This window comes from Mesoplodon densirostris, chromosome 9, assembly GCF_025265405.1.
Source record: "Mesoplodon densirostris isolate mMesDen1 chromosome 9, mMesDen1 primary haplotype, whole genome shotgun sequence".
NCBI classification, from domain to species: domain Eukaryota; kingdom Metazoa; phylum Chordata; class Mammalia; order Artiodactyla; family Ziphiidae; genus Mesoplodon; species Mesoplodon densirostris.
Window position 1 is genome coordinate 95,665,300 of NC_082669.1, and position 23,218 is coordinate 95,688,517.

The 23,218-nt window shown below is 41.9% G+C and overlaps 1 protein-coding gene across 1 annotated transcript in view; it reads left to right on the forward strand.

The window, feature by feature from the left end:
- BPGM (bisphosphoglycerate mutase) overlaps positions 1–23,218 on the forward strand; it is a 39,016-nt gene that overhangs the window by 4,839 nt on the left and 10,959 nt on the right. Inside the window, exon 2 of the mRNA XM_060108429.1 lies at positions 8,144–8,805. Within this exon, the coding sequence (XP_059964412.1) occupies positions 8,205–8,805 (601 nt within the window). The 5' untranslated portion in view covers positions 8,144–8,204. The remainder of the gene's footprint in view (positions 1–8,143; positions 8,806–23,218) is intronic.

Consider the following 23,218-nt stretch of genomic DNA (forward strand, 5'->3'; position numbering starts at 1 on the left):
TTCCATCTCCCATATACATGAACTGCTTTCTCATGATGTGGGTTAATTTCTGCTTTAGTGATACATACATGTATCCTTTCCCCCATTAGTCGCTTGGAGACATCATTCATGTTGGATTCTATATTCCTCACAGGCCTAGCATTATGCCATGTTCAAAAGGAGTTTGTAACACGTTTGAAGAATGAGTTAATTGACCAGACTTGGTAGACTGATGAGTATTTGGGAATGTCAATGTATTCATCATCCATTTTAACGTAATTTAAGTAGTGAGGAAAGTTGGGTTTCCAAGGACTGAGGACAGAGCCTTGGGTGCCAATATGGCGGTGGAGCAGGGTGGTTCAAGGCATATGTATAGGCTTTGGGGTCCAGCCTGCCTGAGATTGAAATCCAGCTCTGCCAGTTACAATCTTTGTCATCTTAGGCAAGTTAACCTCACCCCTCAGGTTTCTGCATCTGTAAAACAGGAGTAATAGTAACTTCTCCGCAGAATGGTGGTTGAGGATTTAAATAGTCCCAAGCACACGGTGAGCACTCTGAGAAAGGTAGCGGCTGTGGTGTCATATGCCGTCTTCATTGTCATAGGACTGTTGCTGGCGGGCAGAAAATACAGATTCAGTAAGAAAGAGAAAAAAACACATCGTATATTAACGCATATATATGAAATCTAGAAAAACGGTACAGATGAACTGTTTTGCAAGGCAGAAATAGAGACACAGATGTAGAGAACAAACGTATGGACACCAAGTGGGGAAAGTGGTGGGGCGGGGGGGTAGTTGTTGGTGGTGGTGGGATGAACTGGGAGATTGGGATTGACATATATACACTAATATGTATAAAATAGACAACTAGGGCCTCCCTGGTGGCACAGTGGTTGAGAGTCCGCCTGCCGATGCAGGGGATACGGGTTCGTGCCCCGGTCTGGGAGGATCCCATATGCCGCGGAGCGGCTGGGCCCGTGAGCCATGGCCGCTGGGCCTGCACATCCGGAGCCTGTGCTCCGCAACGGGAGAGGCCACAACAGTGAGAGGCCCACATACCGCAAAAAGAAAAAAAAAAACAAAAACAAAATAGACAACTAATAAGAGCCTGCTGGGGCTTCCCTGATGGTGCAGTGGTTGGGAATCCACCTGCCAATGCAGGAGACATGGGTTTGAGCCCTGGTCTGGGAAGATCCCACATGCCGCGGAGCAACCTAGGCCTGTGCACCACCACTACTGAGCCTGCGCCCTGGAGCCCGTGAGCCACAACTACTGAGGCCCGTGCGCCTAGAGCCCGTGTTCCACAACGGGAGAAGCCACCGCAATGAGAAGCCTGCGCACCACAACAAAGAGTAGCCCCAGCACGCCCCAACTAGGGAAAAGCCCATGTGCAGCAAGGAAGACCCAATGCAGCCAAAAATAAATAAATAAATAAATAAATTTATTTAAAAACAGAAAAGAACCTGCTGTATAAAAAAATAAATTAAATTAAATTTTAAAAAAAGAAAAGATAGATTCAACACTGGGACATAACAATAGAAGAGCTGGGAGAAATGCAGCACCAAAATCTTAGAAGATGTTTTCTTCCCTTGATAGAAGTAGTCAGCTTCAGAGGGGTCAAAGCAGTGTAAGTCCTGAGTGAAGATGGCCTTCACTTAGTAAGAAGTAACTAATCAGCAGTCTTTTGAGAGAGCAGTTCAGTAGAGTGGGCAAGGTATAAGTTCTGTGTCAGAGGACTAGAAAAGTAATGGCCAGAAGGAAGGGAAAAACAGCCAAGAGGAAGCGGCAGGAAGATGAGATGCAGAGTCAAGGAAAAGATATGTTTGTTTACTAAATTTTTTTCTTTGAGCCACACCATACTTTAAAAAGGAAGGAACCCTGGGGTATGGTAATTTAGTGACCCGTGTGGCCCTTTGGGGGTATGAAGTAAATCATTGACTAAAATTAGTGCTTAATTCAAGTGCCAGTAACCCTTGCCAACGGATAAATGAGGACCCTTAAGAACCAACTCCGGCGTGGTGAGCTTTACCAAAAGCAGCACAAAAAAACAAAGCTTGATTTTTAAAAAGGATAATTTTTCATTCTTAGCATGGCACCTTATTATATAAGTTGGGGGTGACTATTGCCTGACTTGACCTTGTGATTTGAGGTTCTTCTCAAGAGCAGTCATACGCCGAGCCCTCCTTTGTACTCACCTTGTTTGTGTGCATTTCATGAAATGCCTGGGTTGGGGAGACAAGCTGTGACTGGAGCTTCTCCTGTGAAGGGAAGCCTAGTGAGCCTAGATGCTCACACCCAGACTCACAAATCTTCCGTGGTGAGGTAGAAAGAGTGCGGGTGTCAGAGGCACAGACCTGGATCGCAGCTCCAATTCCATTTAGTGGCTCTGCGTTTTTGGACAAGTCAATCAGTGTCTCTCTTTTCTCTGTGGAGATTATTATGGCCTTTCATGTTTAGTTGTTGTTATATTAAACTGTAACAAAAGAAAAATATAATGGATGATTATTCTTGGCTCTGCCCTTGCCATCAAATACACTGGAATTCTTGAGTTAAAGCTTCCTAACGTCTCGGGCCTGACTATTTTTGCTTTGGTAGTTACCACTAAAAATGTCAGGCCTTAGCCTTATTGGCACAAGCTAATCCTTTTTGCCTAACTTTGATTCAATCAACACACCTACTAAGTACCTAGGATGTGTCAAGTGTCATGCTGGGTTCTAGAGATGGGGCAGTGAGTCAGACCAACCTTGATGCAGCTTACAGTCTAACAGGGCACACAGACGTGGAACAAGTGATCTGTCACAAGTGACCCATCACAACGGCACCCCGTGTCCTAAAGCAGGGGTCTGTGGAGGCACCTCACCACTTCCCAGTGGGTGGGAAGGAAGGGCAGAGAAGTCTGCAGAGGCTGTAAAAGCATTTTGTCCTCAGACCAGCAGCCTCAGCATCACCTGGAAGCTTGTTAGAAATACAGACTCTCAGGCCTGCCCCAGACCTACTCCTTCAGGCTCTGGAAGTGGGGCCCAGCAGCCTGTTTGAACCAGTTCTCTTGGTGATTCTGATGCACATTAAAGTTTGAGGAGGACTAGCCTAGAGGAAATAACCTTTAAGCTAAGCGCTAAAGCTACACCAGTCAATACAGTAGCCACTGGTCCTGTGTGGCTATGGAGCCCTGGAAATGTGGTTAGTCCAAATTGAGATGTGCTTTAAGTATAAAATGCACATCAGGTTTCAAAGACTTACTAAGAAAAAAAGAAAGTAAAATACCTCATTGAGAATTTTATATAGATCATATGTTAGAATGATAATCTTTTGAACCTAAATGGTTAGATAAAATGTATTATTAAAATTTCACCTAGGGCCTCCCTGGTGGCACAGTGGTTAAGAGTCCGCCTGCCGATGCAGGGGATACGGGTTCGTGCCCCGGTCTGGGAGGATCCCATATGCCGCGGAGCGGCTGGGCCCGTGAGCCATGGCCGCTGGGCCTGCGCATCCGGAGCCTGTGCTCCGCAACGGGAGAGGCCACAACAGTGAGAGGCCCGCATACCGCAAAAAGAAGAAAAAAAAAAAAACAAAAACAAACAAAAAAAAATTTCACCTATTTTTGCTGCTTAGTACGGCTTTTAGAAAATTTTAAATTACCAATTTAAAAAAGCCAATTATATGTGGCTTGCATTACATTTTGATTGGACACAGCTGATCGAAAGGATAAGCAGCAGGCCCCCAAAGCAGGGAGGGACTGAAGTGGCAGTGGAGGGGAGGGGGTGTTGGGTGAGGGTTCTGTGTAGGAGACAGTGTGTGCGGAGGTCCTGAGGCCAGAAAGAACATGGCATGTTCAAGGAAATAAAAGAAAACCAAAGCCTTGCAGGTCACATTAAGGATTTTGAGCTTTGTCCTAAGATCAACAGGAAGTAATCTGAGGGTTTTAAATAGGGTACTCAGTTTTCAGGAAGTTTGTAGCTAATACATGAGGGCAAGAGAGCTACAGCTGAATATTGCAAGGCTCAGAATCAAAGCTCCCCCCACCTGCCCAAAAGATGGTGGGGATGGAGGCATTTGGACAGGAAGTACTATTGAGAGGGAGGGAGCGGGACCCTGCTCGTCAGCAGCCCCTGCCCCAGGATAGGAGGCACAAACACCCCTGCTGAAGAGAGAAGCAGACACCTGGGAATAGTTTGGTGTTCAGTTCATTTTCAGCTTGGTTAAAGTTGAGAGCTAGAGGAAACATTCCAGAAGAGTCCAAAGTTGAGTAGGAGTCTGATTACAGAGCTGGGACTCTGCAGGGCACTGGCGAAGTTTTGGTGAAGAGAGGGTCAGGGACAAGGAAGCCTGGCACATGTGGGGATTAGAGGGGCAGTCCTTTGAAAGAGTGCACTGGACAACCACAGAGGAAGGCTGGGGTTAGAGCCTGGAGGCTTGGGGTCTGACCAGCTCCAGGGGGCAGGAAGGCGGGGCTGGGGTTGGGGGCTGGTCCTCATTCACCTGTGGCCTGGAGGAGGTTTCTCTTCAAGTCACAGTCATACACTAGCAGACTCAATCTACCCTCAGAAATGTCTTGTTTAGCTCACTTTTTTTTTTTTTTTTTTTTGTGGTACGCGGGCCTCTCACTGCTGTGGCCTCTCCCGTTGCGGAGCACAGGCTCTGGACGCGCAGGCTCAGCGGCCATGGCTCACGGGCCCAGACGCTCTGCGGCATGTGGGATCCTCCCGGACCGGGGCACGAACCCGTGTCCCCTGCATTGGCAGGTGGACTCTCAACCACTGCGCCACCAGGGAAGCCCCCTCACATTTTTTTAATGTATTCAAATTGGTTGCTAGTATTTGTATTGGATCTCACATAAAATTCACATTTCCAGTTCTTTTGAGAATTGGAAGATTGAGGACCCCAGTTCCTCAGTCTCACAGAGAAATGGCTGGAGCTAAGTAGCAGCTACTCCCTTCATTTTTCATTTGAGCTTCTAAGAGCTGAAATGATCACATTTTAAAAAAGGCATTTAGGGCTTCCCTGGTGGCGCAGTGGTTGAGAGTCCGCCTGCCGATGCAGGGGACACGGGTTCGTGCCCCGGTCCGGGAAGATCCCACATGCTGCGGAGCAGCTGGGCCCGTGAGCCATGGCCGCTGAGCCTGCACATCCGGAGCCTGTGCTCTGCAAGGGGAGAGGCCACAACAGTGAGAGGCCCGCGTACCGCAAAAAAAAAAAAAAAAAAAAAAAAAAAAAAGACATTTATTTACCCTAAAAACAAAACAGAACCCACAGGTTCTCTCTGGTCTGAGTCTTGCATTCTCCCCAGTCTTTGTTTTCAGCAGCCCCAGCTTCTCCTTGTTCTCCAGAAAAGTTCTAGAATGGTACTCTTAGCTCAGCGAGACCAGATTATACAAATGCTTTGTCCATGCACACGAGTTGCATCCATCAGAGAAGCGCGTGTGTTCCCTGCAGTTCAGCACTTTTCCTACCACCTTGCAGCCCCGCAGCACCGCTCCTCACAGATCTGCCTGAAACTTTAAATGAAACTGACTACAGTGTTGTGTTTGTTGACGCTTGACATACCAACTCCCACAATGATTAAATTGTAAAGAACGCAAACTGTAAACCTCAACAGCTCCTTTGTGAATATTCAGTAGTTAATTAAATGGCAAAGATCAGTTGATAGCAAGGAGGAGAGAGGGAAGGGACTTTCTGTTGACCTGAGGTAGATGCTCCAGTTTGGTACCTTATCCTGTATTCGCCCTCTGTACACCGGAGTAAGACGCATGTGTGTATTTGTAGAGTCCTTGTGGCTGTAGCACTATTTCTCTGCTCCAATATATATATTTTGAGGGGAAGAAACAGAAATCGTTTTATTTCTTTAAGTAAGCAAATAGAGCAGATTAAAATACTGCAGAGCTTAGTGATAGTTGCCTCAGTGTTCATGATATTATTGCTACATTTTTTTGTTCCCTCCATATAGTTTATAATCAAAAGATGATGGAGAAGTGCCTCTGCCTATAATATTTGTCCGTCACACCTTCCTCATTTGAAGGGAAAGCAGCTTCATCAGCCTAAGGAGCTTCTTGTTTGACAAGACACAGTAAGGGCTGAGGTAGAGAACAATTGATAACTTCTCTTTTCTCTATCCCCCTCCTCACCACCACCGAAAACAAAACAGTAAATGTTGCGTGGGCATGGATCCAGTTTTTGATGGGCCTGAAACTTCTAGTACTTAGTGGATTAGGGTGGGCCCTTTAAAAAAAAAAAAGCAATACAGAAGTGTCTTTCTTTTGCTGATTAAACACACACACACACACACACACACACACACACACACACACACACACACACACACACACACACACACACACACACACACACACACACACACACACACACACACACACACACACACACACACACACACACACACTCTCTCTCATCCATGTGAATTCATTATTTGGTCCCAGTGCCTTAGAAGGAGTTTGTTCAAGTGAGGGGCCCTGAAGCTTGAGCTTCATTAGTTTCATGATTATTCCTCTTCCGGCACCGGTAATCACCTAGCCAAACACTGCCCAGTTGTCTTTCATCCCATTCTCTGTTCTTCCGCTACCTGATGCCCATCTGGGCTGAGAATAGAGACATTGCTTTCCCTCTGGAAAGTCTTAGCTCTGCAAGGTACCGTCACCTGAGTCCTTAGCCCAGGTTCTTCCAGTGACCTGATGCTTCCCCACTCCACATGCACTAAATAAAGCGTCAAATTTTATTGATACCTGATGAGAAAGGGAAGTCATAAACCTAACCATTGTAGCCTTTCAACCACTTGCAAATCACCTCAATCTGCTTCCTCCCTTGGGTCCTCTGTTGGCCCTCCACTGAAATTGGAAGCTTTGTTTTAAAGACATTTAACCCCCTTGAGAATCTCTAGGAATTACTAAAGAAAGGAAGAAATTAGATCTAGATTCCAATTAACTTTGTCATTGATTGTTATATAACTGTGGGTGAATCACAGTTTAAGTGGGACAGAAAATCTCCAGTTAATGGAAGTTGCCAAGAATGGCAGAAGACCAGGCCCTGATGTTCATATAATCTCTACTCTCCAGTGTGGAAAGTGCTGAGCTAGAGGTGGAAAGCGCTGGGCAAGTAAACTGAGCAGCGTTTGTCAGTGTAGATCTGTCCACTGCAAGGAGAGCGAGGCAGGCTGATGCAGCCAGCCCGAAGATTCTCCAGGGGACAGAGTGGGCCCAGCAGGTCTTTGGGCCGGCAGCTTCACTTAGGAAGTTCAGAAACACTTTAGGGTTGCCTGTCCCTCTTTACTAGAGTCTTCGCCTGCTGAGATGTGGCTGGCATGTGGAGGACAGCTGAAGGGTTGGGAGAAGGAGAGGGGGGCCTCCTTATCAGTGTGCTTCCTCTACAGACCTGCTTCTGGTAATCTGTTTCTACAGGCAGCGTCTCTCAGCTGCTTAATTTGATAGCTTGTTTTGCATCCAATTTATTCCTGCCAAAAACTCCATCTTGAGGCAGGTGAAAGATTATTTAAGTGAGTACCATATTGGGTGTTAATGTTGATTTAAATCATTTTAATGTTTAAATGTTGAACCTTAGATTTTCTTGTATGTGGTGTAGCCTGTGGCATTGAAGAGCTAGTTGCCACCAATCAATGATTTACATACCAGATGAACATGGTGATTTATTGAATTAACATGTTTAATAACTTCGATAATAGGACGAGGCTGGTAAATTATTTCTCCACCAGAGGGGAAACAAAATGAGAAGGGTGCCTTTAATCTCGAGTCAGCTTCTCAGACCTGGGAGTTCCCAAATACGAGTCATCCTTTTAGACACCTACAACTCATTCTATTAAATCCTGTCTTCTGTAAGCAGAAACTGCCTTTTTATCTGGTGGAAATGTAGCATGCCAATAGAATGAAGCGTTCTGTTGTTTTATGTCATACAATTAACTTACTACCCAGCCATCAGAAAATTTGTCAACTACCTAGGTTCCCTGTAATTAATTATCTGTAGACTCTGCCTGTATGTGCCATGGTATGTATGAGTTGCCAGATGTCTGACGTCAAAACTGTTCAAGGAATCATTCCAGTGTGTTTTAGAAACTGGCTGTTGAAAAGTTGTGCTTCCACCCCCAGGTAGTTAGTTGAATGAAGAATATAACTTATACTTTTTGTTTCTTCTCTTTCTAGATGTATTGCTGTCACTGAACACTGGCCCATTGGAAAGCACTAGAGAAGCTCAGCCATCAGTATGTCCAAGTACAAACTGATTATGTTAAGACATGGAGCGGGCGCTTGGAATAAAGAGAACCGTTTTTGTAGCTGGGTGGATCAGAAACTTAACAGTGATGGACTGGAAGAAGCTCGGAACTGTGGGAAGCAACTCAAAGCGCTGAACTTCGAGTTTGATCTTGTGTTCACATCCATCCTGAACCGGTCCATCCACACAGCCTGGCTGATCTTGGAAGAGCTGGGGCAGGAGTGGGTTCCTGTGGAAAGCTCCTGGCGTCTCAATGAGCGTCACTATGGAGCCTTGATCGGTCTCAACAGGGAGGAAATGGCTTTGAATCACGGCGAGGAACAAGTGAGGCTGTGGAGAAGGAGCTACAGTGTGACCCCACCGCCCATAGAGGAGTCCCATCCTTACTACCACGAAATCTACAACGACCGGAGATATAAAGTGTGCGACACTCCTTTGGATCAGCTGCCACGATCCGAGAGCTTAAAGGATGTTCTGGAGAGACTCCTTCCTTATTGGAATGAAAGGATTGCTCCTGAAGTATTACGTGGTAAAACCATTCTGATATCTGCTCATGGAAATAGCAGCCGGGCACTTCTGAAACATCTGGAAGGTACTGTCTTTATGCTACTACTTACTGAAGGTTGCTACTGGGCCTTAATCTAGAAAGGAACTGGTTTCTAAGCTAATAATATACAGTTTACATAATAGACTTTCCTTCCCTATTACCTTTTGTCCTTTCAGTCTTTTCAGGATCCTTTCGTTCTATCAGTCAAAAATCCTGGGCCTTTTACATTCGTGTTATCTGAAGCAGTGATTCTCTAACGTCAGCAAGCATCAGAATCACCTGGAGGGCGGGGGAGGGAGCGCTGGGACCACCACTGGTTTCTGGCCGCACCCTTGGAGTTTCTCAGTCTGTAGGCCTGGGGTGTGGCCCAGTAATTTGCATTTCTAAGGAATTTTCAGGTGGTGCTGATACTGATGCTTGGGCTTCTCCAAGTGCTTGAGAACCACTGATCTAAAAGATCCTGTGGCTTTTGTTGTAACAAGGTAAGAGGAGGCTAGGGAGGGAAGACATTCATGTAGAAATGGTATGCAAGGTAAATTTTCTTTTCTTTTGAGTCTTTCAAGATAAGTAAAATCATATAGACGTCAGTTTTGCTCCGGTTCTTCCAACTTTAAACAATCATTGCTGTGTTTTCAGACCTAGGTTTCCTGAATAATTGTTTTGTTCCAGTCTTCTCTTTCCAGACCAGGCTTAGTCATCGACTGGGAGAAAGTTCAGGAGAAGGAAAATAAAAAGATGGCTTATTGGAGATAATTAGCAGCCTTAATTTTATTTTAACTCCTTGATGTTATGTTCTAGAAAGTACTGTGTTGTTACCTTCCTCTTAAGTAACATGAACTAAATGAACTCCTCTGAGGACTTGAGCTCACCAGTTTTGGGCACCAGTGATTGCACAGGGACACCTTCAGGGGGGTTCTCCCTCCCCTCTCTCCCTTCTCTAAATAATCCCGGACGGTTGTGCATTTTGAATGATCTGTTCTGTCTGGTGTTTTCCTGTCTATGGTCACTGTCAGCAGTCAGCTCACTGGCATTAGAATGCATTTCTCCAACATTCCCTTTTCATTCTGCTTTACTTTTCTATACGAGGCTGTGAAAAATGAAAAAGTTGACCTTGCACATGAAATAAGTGAAAATAAGGTTATTGTTAACAAAATGAACTGATCTTTATAAGATTTTAATGTAAACCTTTTAGCATGTGTTTTTTTCCCCCTAATTTTTATAACATGGCCAAGAGCCAAGTCATTACTCATATACCTGACCTCCATTCATTGTGCAGAGATCTAAAATCTACAGGCTTTATTGGCTATTTAAAACATCATTGGCCAGACATGGCACTTGATCTGTTTGTGTATGTGTATATAGCTTATTTACTCAACTATATGGTATTATTCTTCCTGGTTCAGAATAGTCATGTATTTGATTAAATATCTATATATAACATCATCATTACTGGATTTATTATAGTACTTTATTGTTTGAAGAAGAGTTGAAGCTCCTCTTAGGACAACAACAAACTGAAATTCAGAATTTCAAAGTTTCTGCCAGAAGATGTATTCTCTGTCTCCATGCCATTTCCTTTTTTCCAGAGATGGGACTTAGATCTCTTTGTGGCCAGATTCCCTTCCCTTAAGAAAAGGCCATCATCTCCTTCAGGATCCTCTTTTCTTCCCCATCTCAGCTAGGAAATCCTCCTTTTAAAGACAGTTTCCTGCTGGTTAGTACCATTTACCCATCTTCAGGTTTAGAGCACTAAGATTATTCTGCAGCCCCGACCATAGCATATTCTAGATACCACCTTCCATTAGTGTGTTGATAACTTAACCATTTGTTACTGTTATTTTTGAAAGAAATAGGAAGGTTTAACAAATGGTGGTGAAGAAGACTGCCACCATTGTAGGGATGCAGGGAAAATTACCTGTCGAGGGCAAGGTAACACATAGAAAAGCTGACTGTCTATATTTGAGGGAGATTTTGAAACCATTAATAGTTTATTGAAAAACAATCAAATGGTATAGCTGCTTGGGAAAACAATCTGGCAGTTCCTTGATGGTGACACATAGAGGTACCATATGATCCAGCAGGTCCACTCCTAGGTACATACCTATATTCATTTCCTAGTGCTACTGTAACAAAGTACCCAAAACTGGGTGGCTTAGAAAAACAGATAATTGTCTAACAGTTCTGGGAGCTGGAAGTCCTAAATCAAAGTATTGGCAGGGTCCTGCTCTCTCTAATGACTCTAGGAGAGAATCCTTTCTTGCCTCTTGTAGTTTCTGGTGTTTGCTAGAAATCTTTTTTTTTTTTTGGCCGCGCTGTGCAGCACGTGGGATATTAATTCCCTGACTGGTGCTTGAACCTGTGCCCCCTGCAGTAGAACCACTGGACCGTGCTTAACCACTGGACTGCGAGGGAAGTCCAGAAATCTGTAACGTTCCTTGGTTTGTAGATGCATCAGTGCAACCCTCCATCTTCACTTGGTGTTCTCCCTGTGTGTCTCTTCTTCTCGTCCAAATTTTCCCATTTATAAGGACACCAATAATATTGGACTAGGGCCTACCCCAATGACCTCATTTTAACTTGATTACCTCTCTAAAGACCTGTTTCCAAGAAAGGTCACGCTCTGAGGTACTGGAGGTTAACTTCAGTATTTTTTTTGGGGGGGGGAATGCAGTTCAACTCATAACAATACCTAAGAGAAGTGAAAACATATGTCCACACAAAAACTTGTACACAAACCTTCAAAGCAGTATTACTCATAATAGCCACAGTGTGGAAGCAACCCAAATGCCCATCAACAAGTGATTAGATAAGTTAAATGTGGTATGTCCATACAATTAAATATTCTGCATTAAAAAAAAATGAAGTACTGACACATGCTATAACATGGATGAATCTTGAAATCATGATTACATGAAAGAAGCCAGGACTTCCCTGGTGGCGCAGTGGTTAAGAATCTGCCTGCCAATGCAGAGGACACAGATTCGATCCCTGGTCCGGGAAGATCCCACATGCTGTGGAGCACCTAAGCCCGTGCGCCACAACTGCTGAGCCTGCGCTCTAGAGCCCGCGAGCCATGACTACTGAGCCAATGAGCCACAACTATTGAAGCCCGCATGCCCAGAGCCCATGCTCCACAACAAGAGAAGCCACCACAATGAGAAGCCTGCACACCGTAACGAAGAGTAGCCCCCGCGCACAGCAACGAGGATGCAACGCAGCCAAAAATAAATAAATAAGTAAATAAATTTATTAAAAACAGAAAAAAAGGTCTGCCCTGTTTAAAAAAAAGAAAGAAAGAAAGAAGCCAGTCACAAAGGATCACGTAGGATTATATTTGTGTAAAATCTCCAGAATAGGCAAATCTATATAGACAGAAAACAGATGATTTGTTTCCTAGGACTGGTGTGGAGGGGAAGAGGGTGGATTGAAGAGTGACTGCTAATATGTGCAGGGTTTCTTACTGGGGTGGCGAAAATGTTCTAAAGTTGATTGTGGCGATGGTTGTATAACTCTGAACATGCTAAAAGCCATTGTATACATTAAGTGGGTGAATTGTATGGTATGTGAATTATTAAAGCTGCAAAATAATTTAACCAATAAGATTTAAAGATGAAAGGATTTGACATTGGCCTAGAAAGCAATAGTTTAGGGCAAATACGTGGAAGTGACAGATAACAAAGGAGATATGCATGGATGTGGAGTATAGAATAAAGAAAAGAATTAAAACACAGCTTTGACCACGGGGCAGAAATGTATTTACAGGGATTACTGAGAAATAAGCAGGCATTTGTCCTCAGGCTTCATTTAACTTTTCTTCTGAAGGTCGTTTTTTTTTTTTTTTAATTTGGATGTACAGAACTAAATAAACTTTCAGAGATTAATGAAGTAGAAGCAACCTTAAATTATAACTCCTATCCCTATCACTATAAATAGGCTATATAGAAAATGTTTTTATTTGGGGGATAATTGATTTAAAACAGTGGTGTTCATACTGGAAGAGGTAAATTGTACAAAGAGTAGGAAGTATGTGTAGAGAAAGGTGTGAGGCTGGCAGATGCCTGGAGGAGAGGAGAAGGGAGGTGAATGGGAGGGAGACAGGGAATAGAAATGGTAGGGCTGGTGGCCAGGGAGGATGGCAGACATTCAGGGAAAAAAACTGGCAGAAAAGCCAGAATATACCACTAGGCACAAGCCAATAACTGGGGAAGCAAATGAAGTGGAGTGAGGATTGCGGTTTGTCCATAGGAATACATAAGAGTGGTTTGTAGTCTCAGCTCAGCCATCCTGGGGAGAACAACTTTGTTCCCTTTTGGCCTATAGTACCCCCTGGTGGAACTGTTGTTAAGATTCATCAAATTCTTTGATGTTGCTAAGATTCCCTGTAGTAATTTCCATGCCTCACATGGAAGAATTACTTCATGTGCCTGAAATAGACTGGACTAGATTTTAGGATCACATCATACATTAGTTGTCATCTTTTGTTATAGGGGTCCTCTAAAGGCCAATCTCCACTAATAGAATTCTCTTGCAGTGTGTACTGAAAAATAAGATCCAACTATTCTATGTCACAGCTCTAAGAATTAAGCATAAGTCACTTTCCCAAAGATCAGAAGAAATAGTGTATGTTATTTCTCCCATCATTTCTGTTAATTTAGTGAGATTTCAGCCCTTTTAAAATTTATTGTAGACGTATATGCTCACTGGAATAAGAATACTAGCATCTGTCCTCTTTTCTTGCATGTCTAACTTTTTCTTTTTTTAATGTTTATTTTTTGTTTATTTAGTTTCCTTATTAGTCATCAATTTTATACACATCAGTGTATACATGTCAATCCCAATCTCCCAATTCAGCACACTACCACCACCCCCCGCCGCTTTCCCCCCTTGGTGTCCATACGTAGGTTCTCTACATCTGTGTCTCTATTTCTGCCCTGCAAACTGGTTCATCTGTACCATTTTTCTAGGTTCCACCTATATGCGTTAATATACGGTATTTGTTTTTCTCTTTCTGACTTACTTCACTCTGTATGACAGTCTCTAGATCCATCCACATCTCTACAAATGACCCAATTTCGTTCCTTTTTATGGCTGAGTAATATTCCATTGTATATATGTACCACATCTTCTTTATCCATTTGTCTGTTGATGGGCATTTAGGTTGCTTCCATGACCTGGCTATTGTAAATAGTGCTGCAGTGAACATTGGGGTGCATGTATCTTTTTGAATTATGGTTTTCTCTGGGTATATGCCCAGTAGTGGGATTGCTGGGTCATATGGTAATTCTATTTTTAGTTCTTTAAGGAACCTCCATACTGTTCTCCATAGCGGCTGTATCAATTTACATTCCCACCAACAGTGCAAGAGGGTTCCCTTTTCTCCACACCCTCTCCAGCACTTGTTGTTTGTAGATTTTCTGATGATGGCCATTCTAACCAGTGTGAGGTGGTACCTCATTGTAGTTTTGATTTGCATTTCTCTAATAATTAGTGATGTTGAGCAGCTTTTCATGTGCTTCTTGGCCATCTGTGTGTCTTCTTTGGAGAAATGTCTATTTAGGTCTTCTGCCCATTTTTGGATTGGGTTGTTTGTTTTTTTTTAATATTGAGCTGCATGAGCTGTTTATATATTTTGGAGATTAATCCTTTGTCCGATGATTCATTTGCAAATATTTTCTCCCATTCTGAGGGTTGTCTTTTGGTCTTGTTTATGGTTTCCTTTGCTGTGCAAAAGCTTTGAAGTTTCATTAGGTCCCATTTGTTTCTTTTTGTTTTTATTTCCATTACTCTAGGAGGTGGATCAAAAATGATCTTGCTGTGATTTATGTCAAAGAGTGTTCTTCCTATATTTTCCTCTAAGAGTTTTATAGTGTCTGGTCTTACATTTATTTGAGATATTTCTTGTTTCTTGAGGTAGGCTTGTATAGCTGTAAACTTCCCTCTTAGAACTGCTTTTGCTGCATCCCATAGGTTTTGGATCGTCGTGTTTTCATTGTCATTTTTCTCTAGGTATTTTTTGATTTCCTCTTTGATTTCTTCAGTGATCTCTTGGTTATTTAGTAATGTATTGTTTAGCCTCCATGTATTTGTGTATTTTATGTTTTTTTCCCTGTAATTGATTTCTAATCTCATAGCATTGTGGTCAGAAAAGATGCTTGATATGATTTAAATTTTCTTAAATTTACTGAGGCTTGATTTGTGACCCAAGATGTGATCTATCCTGGAAAATGTTCCGTGCACACTTGAGAAGAAAATGTAATCTGCTGTTTTTGGATGGAATGTCCTATAAATATCAATTAAATCTATCTGGTCTATTGTGTCATTTAAAGGTTCTGTTTCCTTATTTATTTTCATTTTGGATGATCTGTCCATTGGTGTAAGTGAGGTGTTAAAGTCCCCCACTATTATTGTGTTACTGTCAATTTCCTCTTTTACAGCTGTTAGCAGTTGCCTTATGTATTGAGGTGCTCCTATGTTGGGTGCATATGTATTTATAATTGTTTTATATTCTTCTTGGATTGATCCCTTGATCATTATGTAGTGTCCTTCCTTGTCTCTTGTAACATTCTTTATTTTAAAATCTATTTTATCTGATATGAGTATTGCTACTCCAGCTTTCTTTTGATTTCCTTTTGCATGGAATATCTTTTTCCATCCCCTCACTTTCAGTCTGTATGTGTCCCTAGGTCTGAAGTGGGTCTCTTGTAGACAGCATATATATGGGTCTTGTTTTTGCATCCATTCAGCAAGCCTGTGTCTTTTGGTTGGAGCATTTAATCCATTCACGTTTAAGGTAATTATTGATATGTATGTTCCTATGACCATTTTCTTAATTGTTTTGGGTTTGTTTCTGTAGGTCCTTTTCTTCTCTTGTGTTTCCCACTTAGAGAAGTTCCTTTAGCATTTGTTGTAGAGCTGGTTTGGTGGTGCCGAATTCTCTTAGCTTTGCTTGTCTGTAAAGCTTTTGATTTCTCCATCGAATCTGAATGAGATCCTTGCCAGGTAGAGTAATCTTGGTTGTAGGTTCTTCCGTTTCATCACTTTAAGTATATCATGCCACTCCCTTCTGGCTTGTAGAGTTTCTGCTGAGAAATCAGCTGTTAACCTTATGGGGGTTCCCTTGTATGTTATTTGTTGTTTTTCCCTTGCTGCTTTCAATAATTTTTCTTTGTCTTTAATTTTTGCCAGTTTGATTACTATGTGTCTGGGCATGTTTCTCCTTGGGTTTATCCTATATGGGACTCTCTGCACTTCCTTGACTTAGGTTGCTATTTCCTTTCCCATGTTAGGGAAGTTTTCAACTATAATTTCTTCAAATATTTTCTTGGGTCCTTTCTCTCTGTCTTCTCCTTCTGGGACCCCTATAATGCGAATGTTGTTGCATTTAATGTTGTCCCAGAGGTCTCTTAGGCTGTCTTCATTTCTTTTCATTCTTTTTTCTTTAGTCTGTTCTGCAGCAGTGAATTCCACCGTTCTGTCTTCCAGGTCATTTATCCGTTCTTCTGCCTCAGTTATTGTGCTATTGATTCCTTCTATTGTATTTTTCATTTCAGTTATTGTATTGTTCATCTCTGTTTGTTTGTTCTTTAATTCTTCTAGGTCTTTGTTAAACATTTCTTGCATCTTCTCGATCTTTGCCTCCATTCTTTTTCCAAGGTCCTGGATCATCTTCACTATCGCTATTCTGAATTCTTTTTCTGGAAGATTGCCTATCTCCATTTCATTTAGTTGTTTCTCTGGGGTTTTATATTGTTCCTTCATCTGGAACATAGCCCTCTGCCTTTTCATCTTGTCTATCTCTCTGTGAATGTGGTTTTTGTTCCACAGGCTGCAGAATTTTAGTTCTTCTTGCTTCTGCTCACATGTCTAACTTTCAAGAGTTCATGTATGAAGGCTTCCTGTGGTACTTGACAAATTCTCAACCTAAAAGAAAACATCCTATTGAATTTGGATACTGACTTTCCAAGACTCCAAATATTAAGTGAATCTCCCTTACTTTAAGGGGAAAATATAGATTTTCGTCTTATAGGAAAGATTACTGGCTAATTTATTTATGTGTATGTGTTTATTGTGTTTAAAAATGTCATAAAATGTAACATCTTAATTGCCAATTTATTTTTATAGTGAATTTATATGACTATACACCCCCCTATTTTCTGGTTAATACCTGTTATCCCATTGCAATTATTAACAGCATCTCCTTTCACTTTCAAAAGTGCCCAGCTTGGAGGATTATATGGTCACATTATAAGAAAGTTAGCTTTCATCTGTATTAAGAATGAATCTTTGAAATGGGTGTGACCAGATTGCATATTCCCTATAAATATGAAAGTTGCTATATTCTTTGCATTGATCACAAAAGTAAAAATGCATGTGGTTGTGGACTGATCTGATTCCTAGTCATGTTTTCTAGATATGTTTATGTAAGATTCTCCCATATAAACAGGATCTTTCAAGGAAGTGGGCAATTTTCCCCCATATTGTCCTTAAAATGCTTGATAGACTTCAAACATCTTACTTTCTGCTAGGGAGGAGTGTGGTAACTGATAGAATCAATGACAGCATACTGTCCTATCATAAAAATACTTTATTGTAACTTTGAAGTAGGAAGAATGATGACCCAGTCACATAGCTAATTAAGAAATTGGTCTACCCTGAAGTCTCCAAGTGCCTTAAGATCTTTGACTAAGAGTATACTAGTGTTACTCATTTACTCTAGATTGTATGTACCTCAACAGTGGAGAGTGTTGTTAGTTCCTTAGATGTTATTTTGTTTCTCAAATATTTGGTGCTATGATTTTACCCTATAGTCAGTCAAGTCCTGCCTGACACTTCTTCCATTTGTGGGAAAGAAGACAGATGCTGTTGAAGGAAAATGAAACCCAGACAGACCTCAGATGGCTTAGCCATGATCACGATAAATAGTTGGAGTCATGAACTCCACCTAAACCCAGTTCACTGAGTCTCCACACACAATTACCGCCTGGACTATTTTGTTTTAAATTTTTTCTAAAAAGTCGCCCTTCTGTTGATCTATTCTGTTTGGAATAGTATGTTGTGAGAAGCTGAGTCAAGAGTATCTTTGGCAAGTAAACCATAAAAAGGTAATTTCATGCAACTAATTGAGTCTTACATTATTATTGCTGTTACCTTAACATTGTGGTCTGTGAATGACACTCCCTAGTATAGCTATACCAGGTGGCCCTTTTTTGAGTGCACACTGTGTGCTAAATGCACTTCTAGGCATTTTACATATGTATCTTTTTTCTTGTAGGAACTAGAACAAGTCTCTGAACTCACTGGAAAGCTATGGTTCAATATTTTTACTTTGTTCAATACTTTGTTTTACTCTGCTATTTAATGTAGCTAAGTCATGTTTTTAAAATTTCATTTGAGCAATTATTGACTGTTTGCATTTTATTTTGTTTGTTTTGTTTTTTAGATTCCACATATGAGATCGTACAGTATTTGCCTTTCTCTGATTTCACTTAGCATAATACCCTCTAGATCCATCCATGTTGTCACAAATGGCAAGCTTTCTTTTTTTTTTTTTTTTTTTTTGCTGTATGCAGGCCTCTCACTGTTGTGGCCTCTCCCGTTGCGGGGCACAGGCTCCGGACACGCAGGCTCAGCGGCCATGGCTCACGGGCCCAGCCGCTCCGCAGCATGTGGGATCTTCCCAGACCAGGGCACGAACCCGTGTCCCCTGCATCAGCAGGCAGACTCTCAACCACTGCGCCACCAGGGAAACCCAAGCTTTCTTTATTTTTAATGGCTGAGTAATATTGTATATATGCACCACATCTTCTTTATCCATTCATCAATGAACACTTAGGTTGCTTCCATATCTTGGCTATTATAAATAATGCTGCAATGAACATTGGTGTGTGTGTATCTTTTTGAAAAAAAAATTTTTTTTTCTTGGCCGCGCCATATGGCTTGTGGGACCTTAGTTCCCTGACCAGGGACCAAACCTGCGCCCTCGACAGTGAAAGTGCAGAGTCCTAACCAGTGGACCACCAGGGAATTCCATGTATCTTTTTGAATTAGTGTTTTTGTTTTCTTTGGATAAATATCCAGAAGTGAAATTGCTAGATAATATGGTAGTTCTATTTTTAATTTTTTGAAGAACCTCCATACTGCTTTCTATAATGGCTGCACCAATTTACAATCCTACCAGCATTGCACAGGGTTCCCTTTTCTGCACATTCTTGCCAACAGTTGTTATTTGTTGTCTTTCTGATGATAGCCATTCTGACAGGTGTGAGGTGATATATCATTGTGGTTTTAATTTGCATTTCCCTGATGATTAGTACTGTTGAGCATCTTTTCTATGCGTCTGTTGGCCATCTGTATTTCCTCTTTGGAAAATGTCTATTCAGGTCCTCTGCACATTTTTTAATCAGGTTGTTTGGTTTTTTGATGTTGAGGTATATTAGTTCCTTGTATAGTTTGTATATGAACCCCTTATTGGATATATCGTTTGCAAATATGTTCTCCTATCCAGAATGCTGCCTTTTGGTTTGTTGATAGCTTCCTTGTCTGTGCCAAAGCTTTTTAGTTTGGTGTAGTCCCATGGAATGCTTTACTTTTAACTTGATAGTAGTTCTTAATCCCTTCAGAAGAAAGAAGACTTAAAACAGACATATGAAATATTATATAGTGAGAAAATTCCAGCTTAAGGGACTGCTTTACTGATTTGTGGCAGCATAAACAATTGCCTAACAAGTCCAGATTACAGCAGGGCCCACCTCTCACCAAGCACCACCACGAACACTCCTAACCCAGGCTTAGTGTCTAACCAACACCCTGTTCCTTAGCACTCCAGACAGGAGTGTGTTTCTTTCTCTGCGGTTGGCGTAGTCACTTCCTGTTTGTTTCCTGCTGGCCCACATTGAAGGAGAAGCCAGGTACTGAACTGAAGCACTGGATGTAGTCTGCATCTTGCCAGGAGAAGTGGATTGTTTAGTCTGGGTTCAAGAAAGGACTAGGCAGGGCTTCCTTGGTGGCGCAGTGGTTGAGAGTCTGCCTGCCGATGCAGGGTACACAGGTTCGTGCCCCGGTCCGGGAAGATCCTACATGCCACAGAGCGGCTAGGCCCGTGAACCATGGCCGCTGAGCCTGTGTGTCTGGAGCCTGTGCTCCGCAACAGGAGAGGCCACAACAGTGAGAGGCCCACGTACCGGAAAAAAAAGAAAGGACTAGGCAGTTTCAAGTTTGGAGTAAGAGTGGCATGCAAGACAGACTTGACCCCTGAAGAACTGTGTACAGCTGAACATATAACAAGGCAAGAAGTGACAAGGTGAAATTAGAGACTCGAGGGAAGGTCAGCTGGGACTTGCTGTGGGGCTGGGGACTGACCAGTCAGTCACCTTTGGCATTTTGTAGTGGGATATTTTCAGAAGTAGCAGTCAGGCCTCTCTTCTGTGAAGCAAATGCTTATCTAGTGATGTGGCTAAGCATTCTCTTATTATAAGTATAATTGATTTATAGAAACCTTCATTTTTAAAAGTTGTAGGCCACTTAACTATAAAATTAGATGTAGAATGGATTCTTCTCTCTGCCTTATTCTAAATTAGAGGCCGTTATACTGTCATCATGTTACATGATTCAAATAACCCATTTCCAGTTGTTCCCCAGCCAATCTTTTAAGTTGTACATGGATAGCATTCAAACCTAAAAGAATTATAATTAAAAATAGGTAAGCCATATATGAAATTCAGAATCTCTTCTGTCAGCTCTTATTTTGGCAATAGAAGAATACGGTACTGTTATCACAGATCACCCATCAGTGGGGTTTGGACTGTGACTAACTCAATTGAGAAAGGGAAGCGGGGTCTGGGTCGAACCTCACAGCTGAATGACTTGATGGGAGCTGTTTTCCTCTCTCTCTGTCATCCTCAACAATAAGCATTATGGAATTGGGGTTTCCTCTTGTCCTGTAACAGATGTTTCCCTGAACATCTTTCCTCCTGTTTCCTGATATTCAAAGATTTTGAGCACACAGTGTGGAGAAAACCAAATAAAATATATAGAAGACAAATTTAATTTGACTTTTTTTTCTTAAGAAGGTAATAAAAGGAGGGCCTCCCTGGTGGCGCAAGTGGTTGAGAGTCCGCCTGCCGATGCAGGGGATACGGGTTCGTGCCCCGGTCTGGGAGGATCCCATATGCCGCGGAGCGGCTGGGCCCGTGAGCCATGGCCGCTGAGCCTGCGCGTCCGGAGCCTGCGCGTCCGGAGCCTGTGCTCCGCAACGGGGGAGGCCACAACAGTGAGAGGCCCGCATACCACAAAAAAAAAAAAAAAAAAAAAAAAAAAAAAAAAGAAGGTAATAAAAGGAAACACAATCTTTAACCAAGGCTTCAACAGTAAAGGACTAGATTTAATTTGAAAGCTCAGAGAGTTCAGATTCATTCATTTCAGCTATGTGCCAAGGGTCCATTAAATCAGGTACTGTACTATTCTTGGAACAGGGATACAGCACCTAGAATTGGACATACAAAGTCCTTACTTTTGAGGAGCATACATCTCCCTTTTGATTTCCTTCTGAAACTTAGCTGGTACTGTACCTCCAAGAAAGTCCTCAGAGTGCTTTCACATATAGGCTTTAAGCATTAGAGTTTCTAGTTAACATTTTATTCCTAATAGCCTTTATTTGTAAGAAGTAGATTCATATAATACATATAGTTGTAATATTGGATCATAAAGCTAAATCATTTCGGGATCCTAGCAGCAACACATGATAGAATTCCTTACAGTGCAACAAACATTTACTAAAGTCTTGCAGCATGTAAGGCACTGTTTGGAGAGCATGGGTGACACCAGGATGTATAAAACATGGTCCCTTATAATCCCGGTGGGAGAAGTGAGCATTTGCTCAGTGACTTCTAACAGAAGGCGAGTGGGAGTGCTGTATATATGTGCAGTGATCTTAATTACTGTCTGTGGTTCCTGTTCCTGCTACAGTGACTCAGGGGAGTCATCGAAGGTACAGATTTGACTTTCTGAAGTTAGTCCTGTATGCAGAAAATGAAGTTGTTTGAATTTCCTCCTATTTTGGCTTTGAGCTACTCCTTTGACTTACCACCAAACTTTCATTATTTCTTACTTAAAATATCCCAGTCATTTAAATGAATAGCAGTTAATTCCCAGACGCTCCTACATGAAGATTCAAGAATTAAAGACAATGGTTGGGGGTTGGTGAAGGGGCAGTGATAGAGATGCGTTGATGCAGGATTAGATGTTTCCCTTCAGATCGTTCTTGGATGCTGTATAAAACAATCTAAGCCCTTATTAGAGGATGTGATCTCTGGCCATGCGTTTTAACTTTCATATGATGTTCCAGTTAATGAATTTGTAATACGATATTACATAATATAGTATTGATTCAGTTTGGTTTAATCCAATGCAGATGCATTTTTCTAGCCTTAGGAGTTCTGCTTGCTTAACTCTCTTAGGACAAAGAATGTGGCTTATGCCAAAACTGAGTAATGAGTAATGGCTTCATTGTGGTTTTTCCTCATTTGCTATTTTAAAAAGCCAGTCACTTAAGTCTCATTGACTGATTATTAACCAGTCTAAGTATTTTAAATATTTGGAAGTAATTAGTCTGCTGTGTGAATGGCTTGAGTAGTCATTAAAGTGGAATGTCAACTTTATTTATTGGAAACATTTCTATTTTTGTTGAGCCCTCCTTTCTTTATAAGTGAAACATTATAGTTCTCGTGGCCTTTGTTAGTTGGCTCTTCCATTTGGTCCCACACAAAAGTGGGTTTTTATCTAAGCCATAGGCATGAGCTTGAGAGTGGTGCTCTTAAAGAAAGGGCTTGTTAGATCTGGTTAGATCTGAGGCCATGGTCAGATGAGTTCCATGTGTGCCCCTTGCCTCCTGCCAAAGACCCAGAACTTTTTTCTGAGGTCACAGACTGCAAACCCTCAACCTGGCCCGTCATGATCCCAGTGTGTTAGCTATTTCAAGGGGATCAGACCAATCTGTTGATCCCTTTACTAGTCTTGAGAACATGAGAACACTTGGTGCTGGTGTCCAGTTAGCACCCAGCCCTTCACAAGGGCAGAGCATGAACACAAACATTCTCCTCTCTCCTTATGCTGTGGTGGAAATAGCCATAGACAAGTCAGATGACCAGAGTTGAAGTCCTGGAATTTGGGAATTTTAAAAAAAGGTCCAATTTTACTACCTTAACAGTCTGGTGACTCGAAGAGTTTTATTTGACTTCTCTGGATCTGTTCAGTAGTTTTTTAAACAGCTTTCTTGAGGTATAATTCACATGACATACAGTTCACCCATTTAAAGTGTACAGTTCAGTGGCTTTTCACAGAGCTGTATTTTCACAGAGTTGTATATTCACAGAGTTACCCATCTATCACCACAGTCAATTTCAGAACATTTTCATTACCCTCAAAAGAAACTCCATACCTAGCTATTACTGCCCAGTCCTCC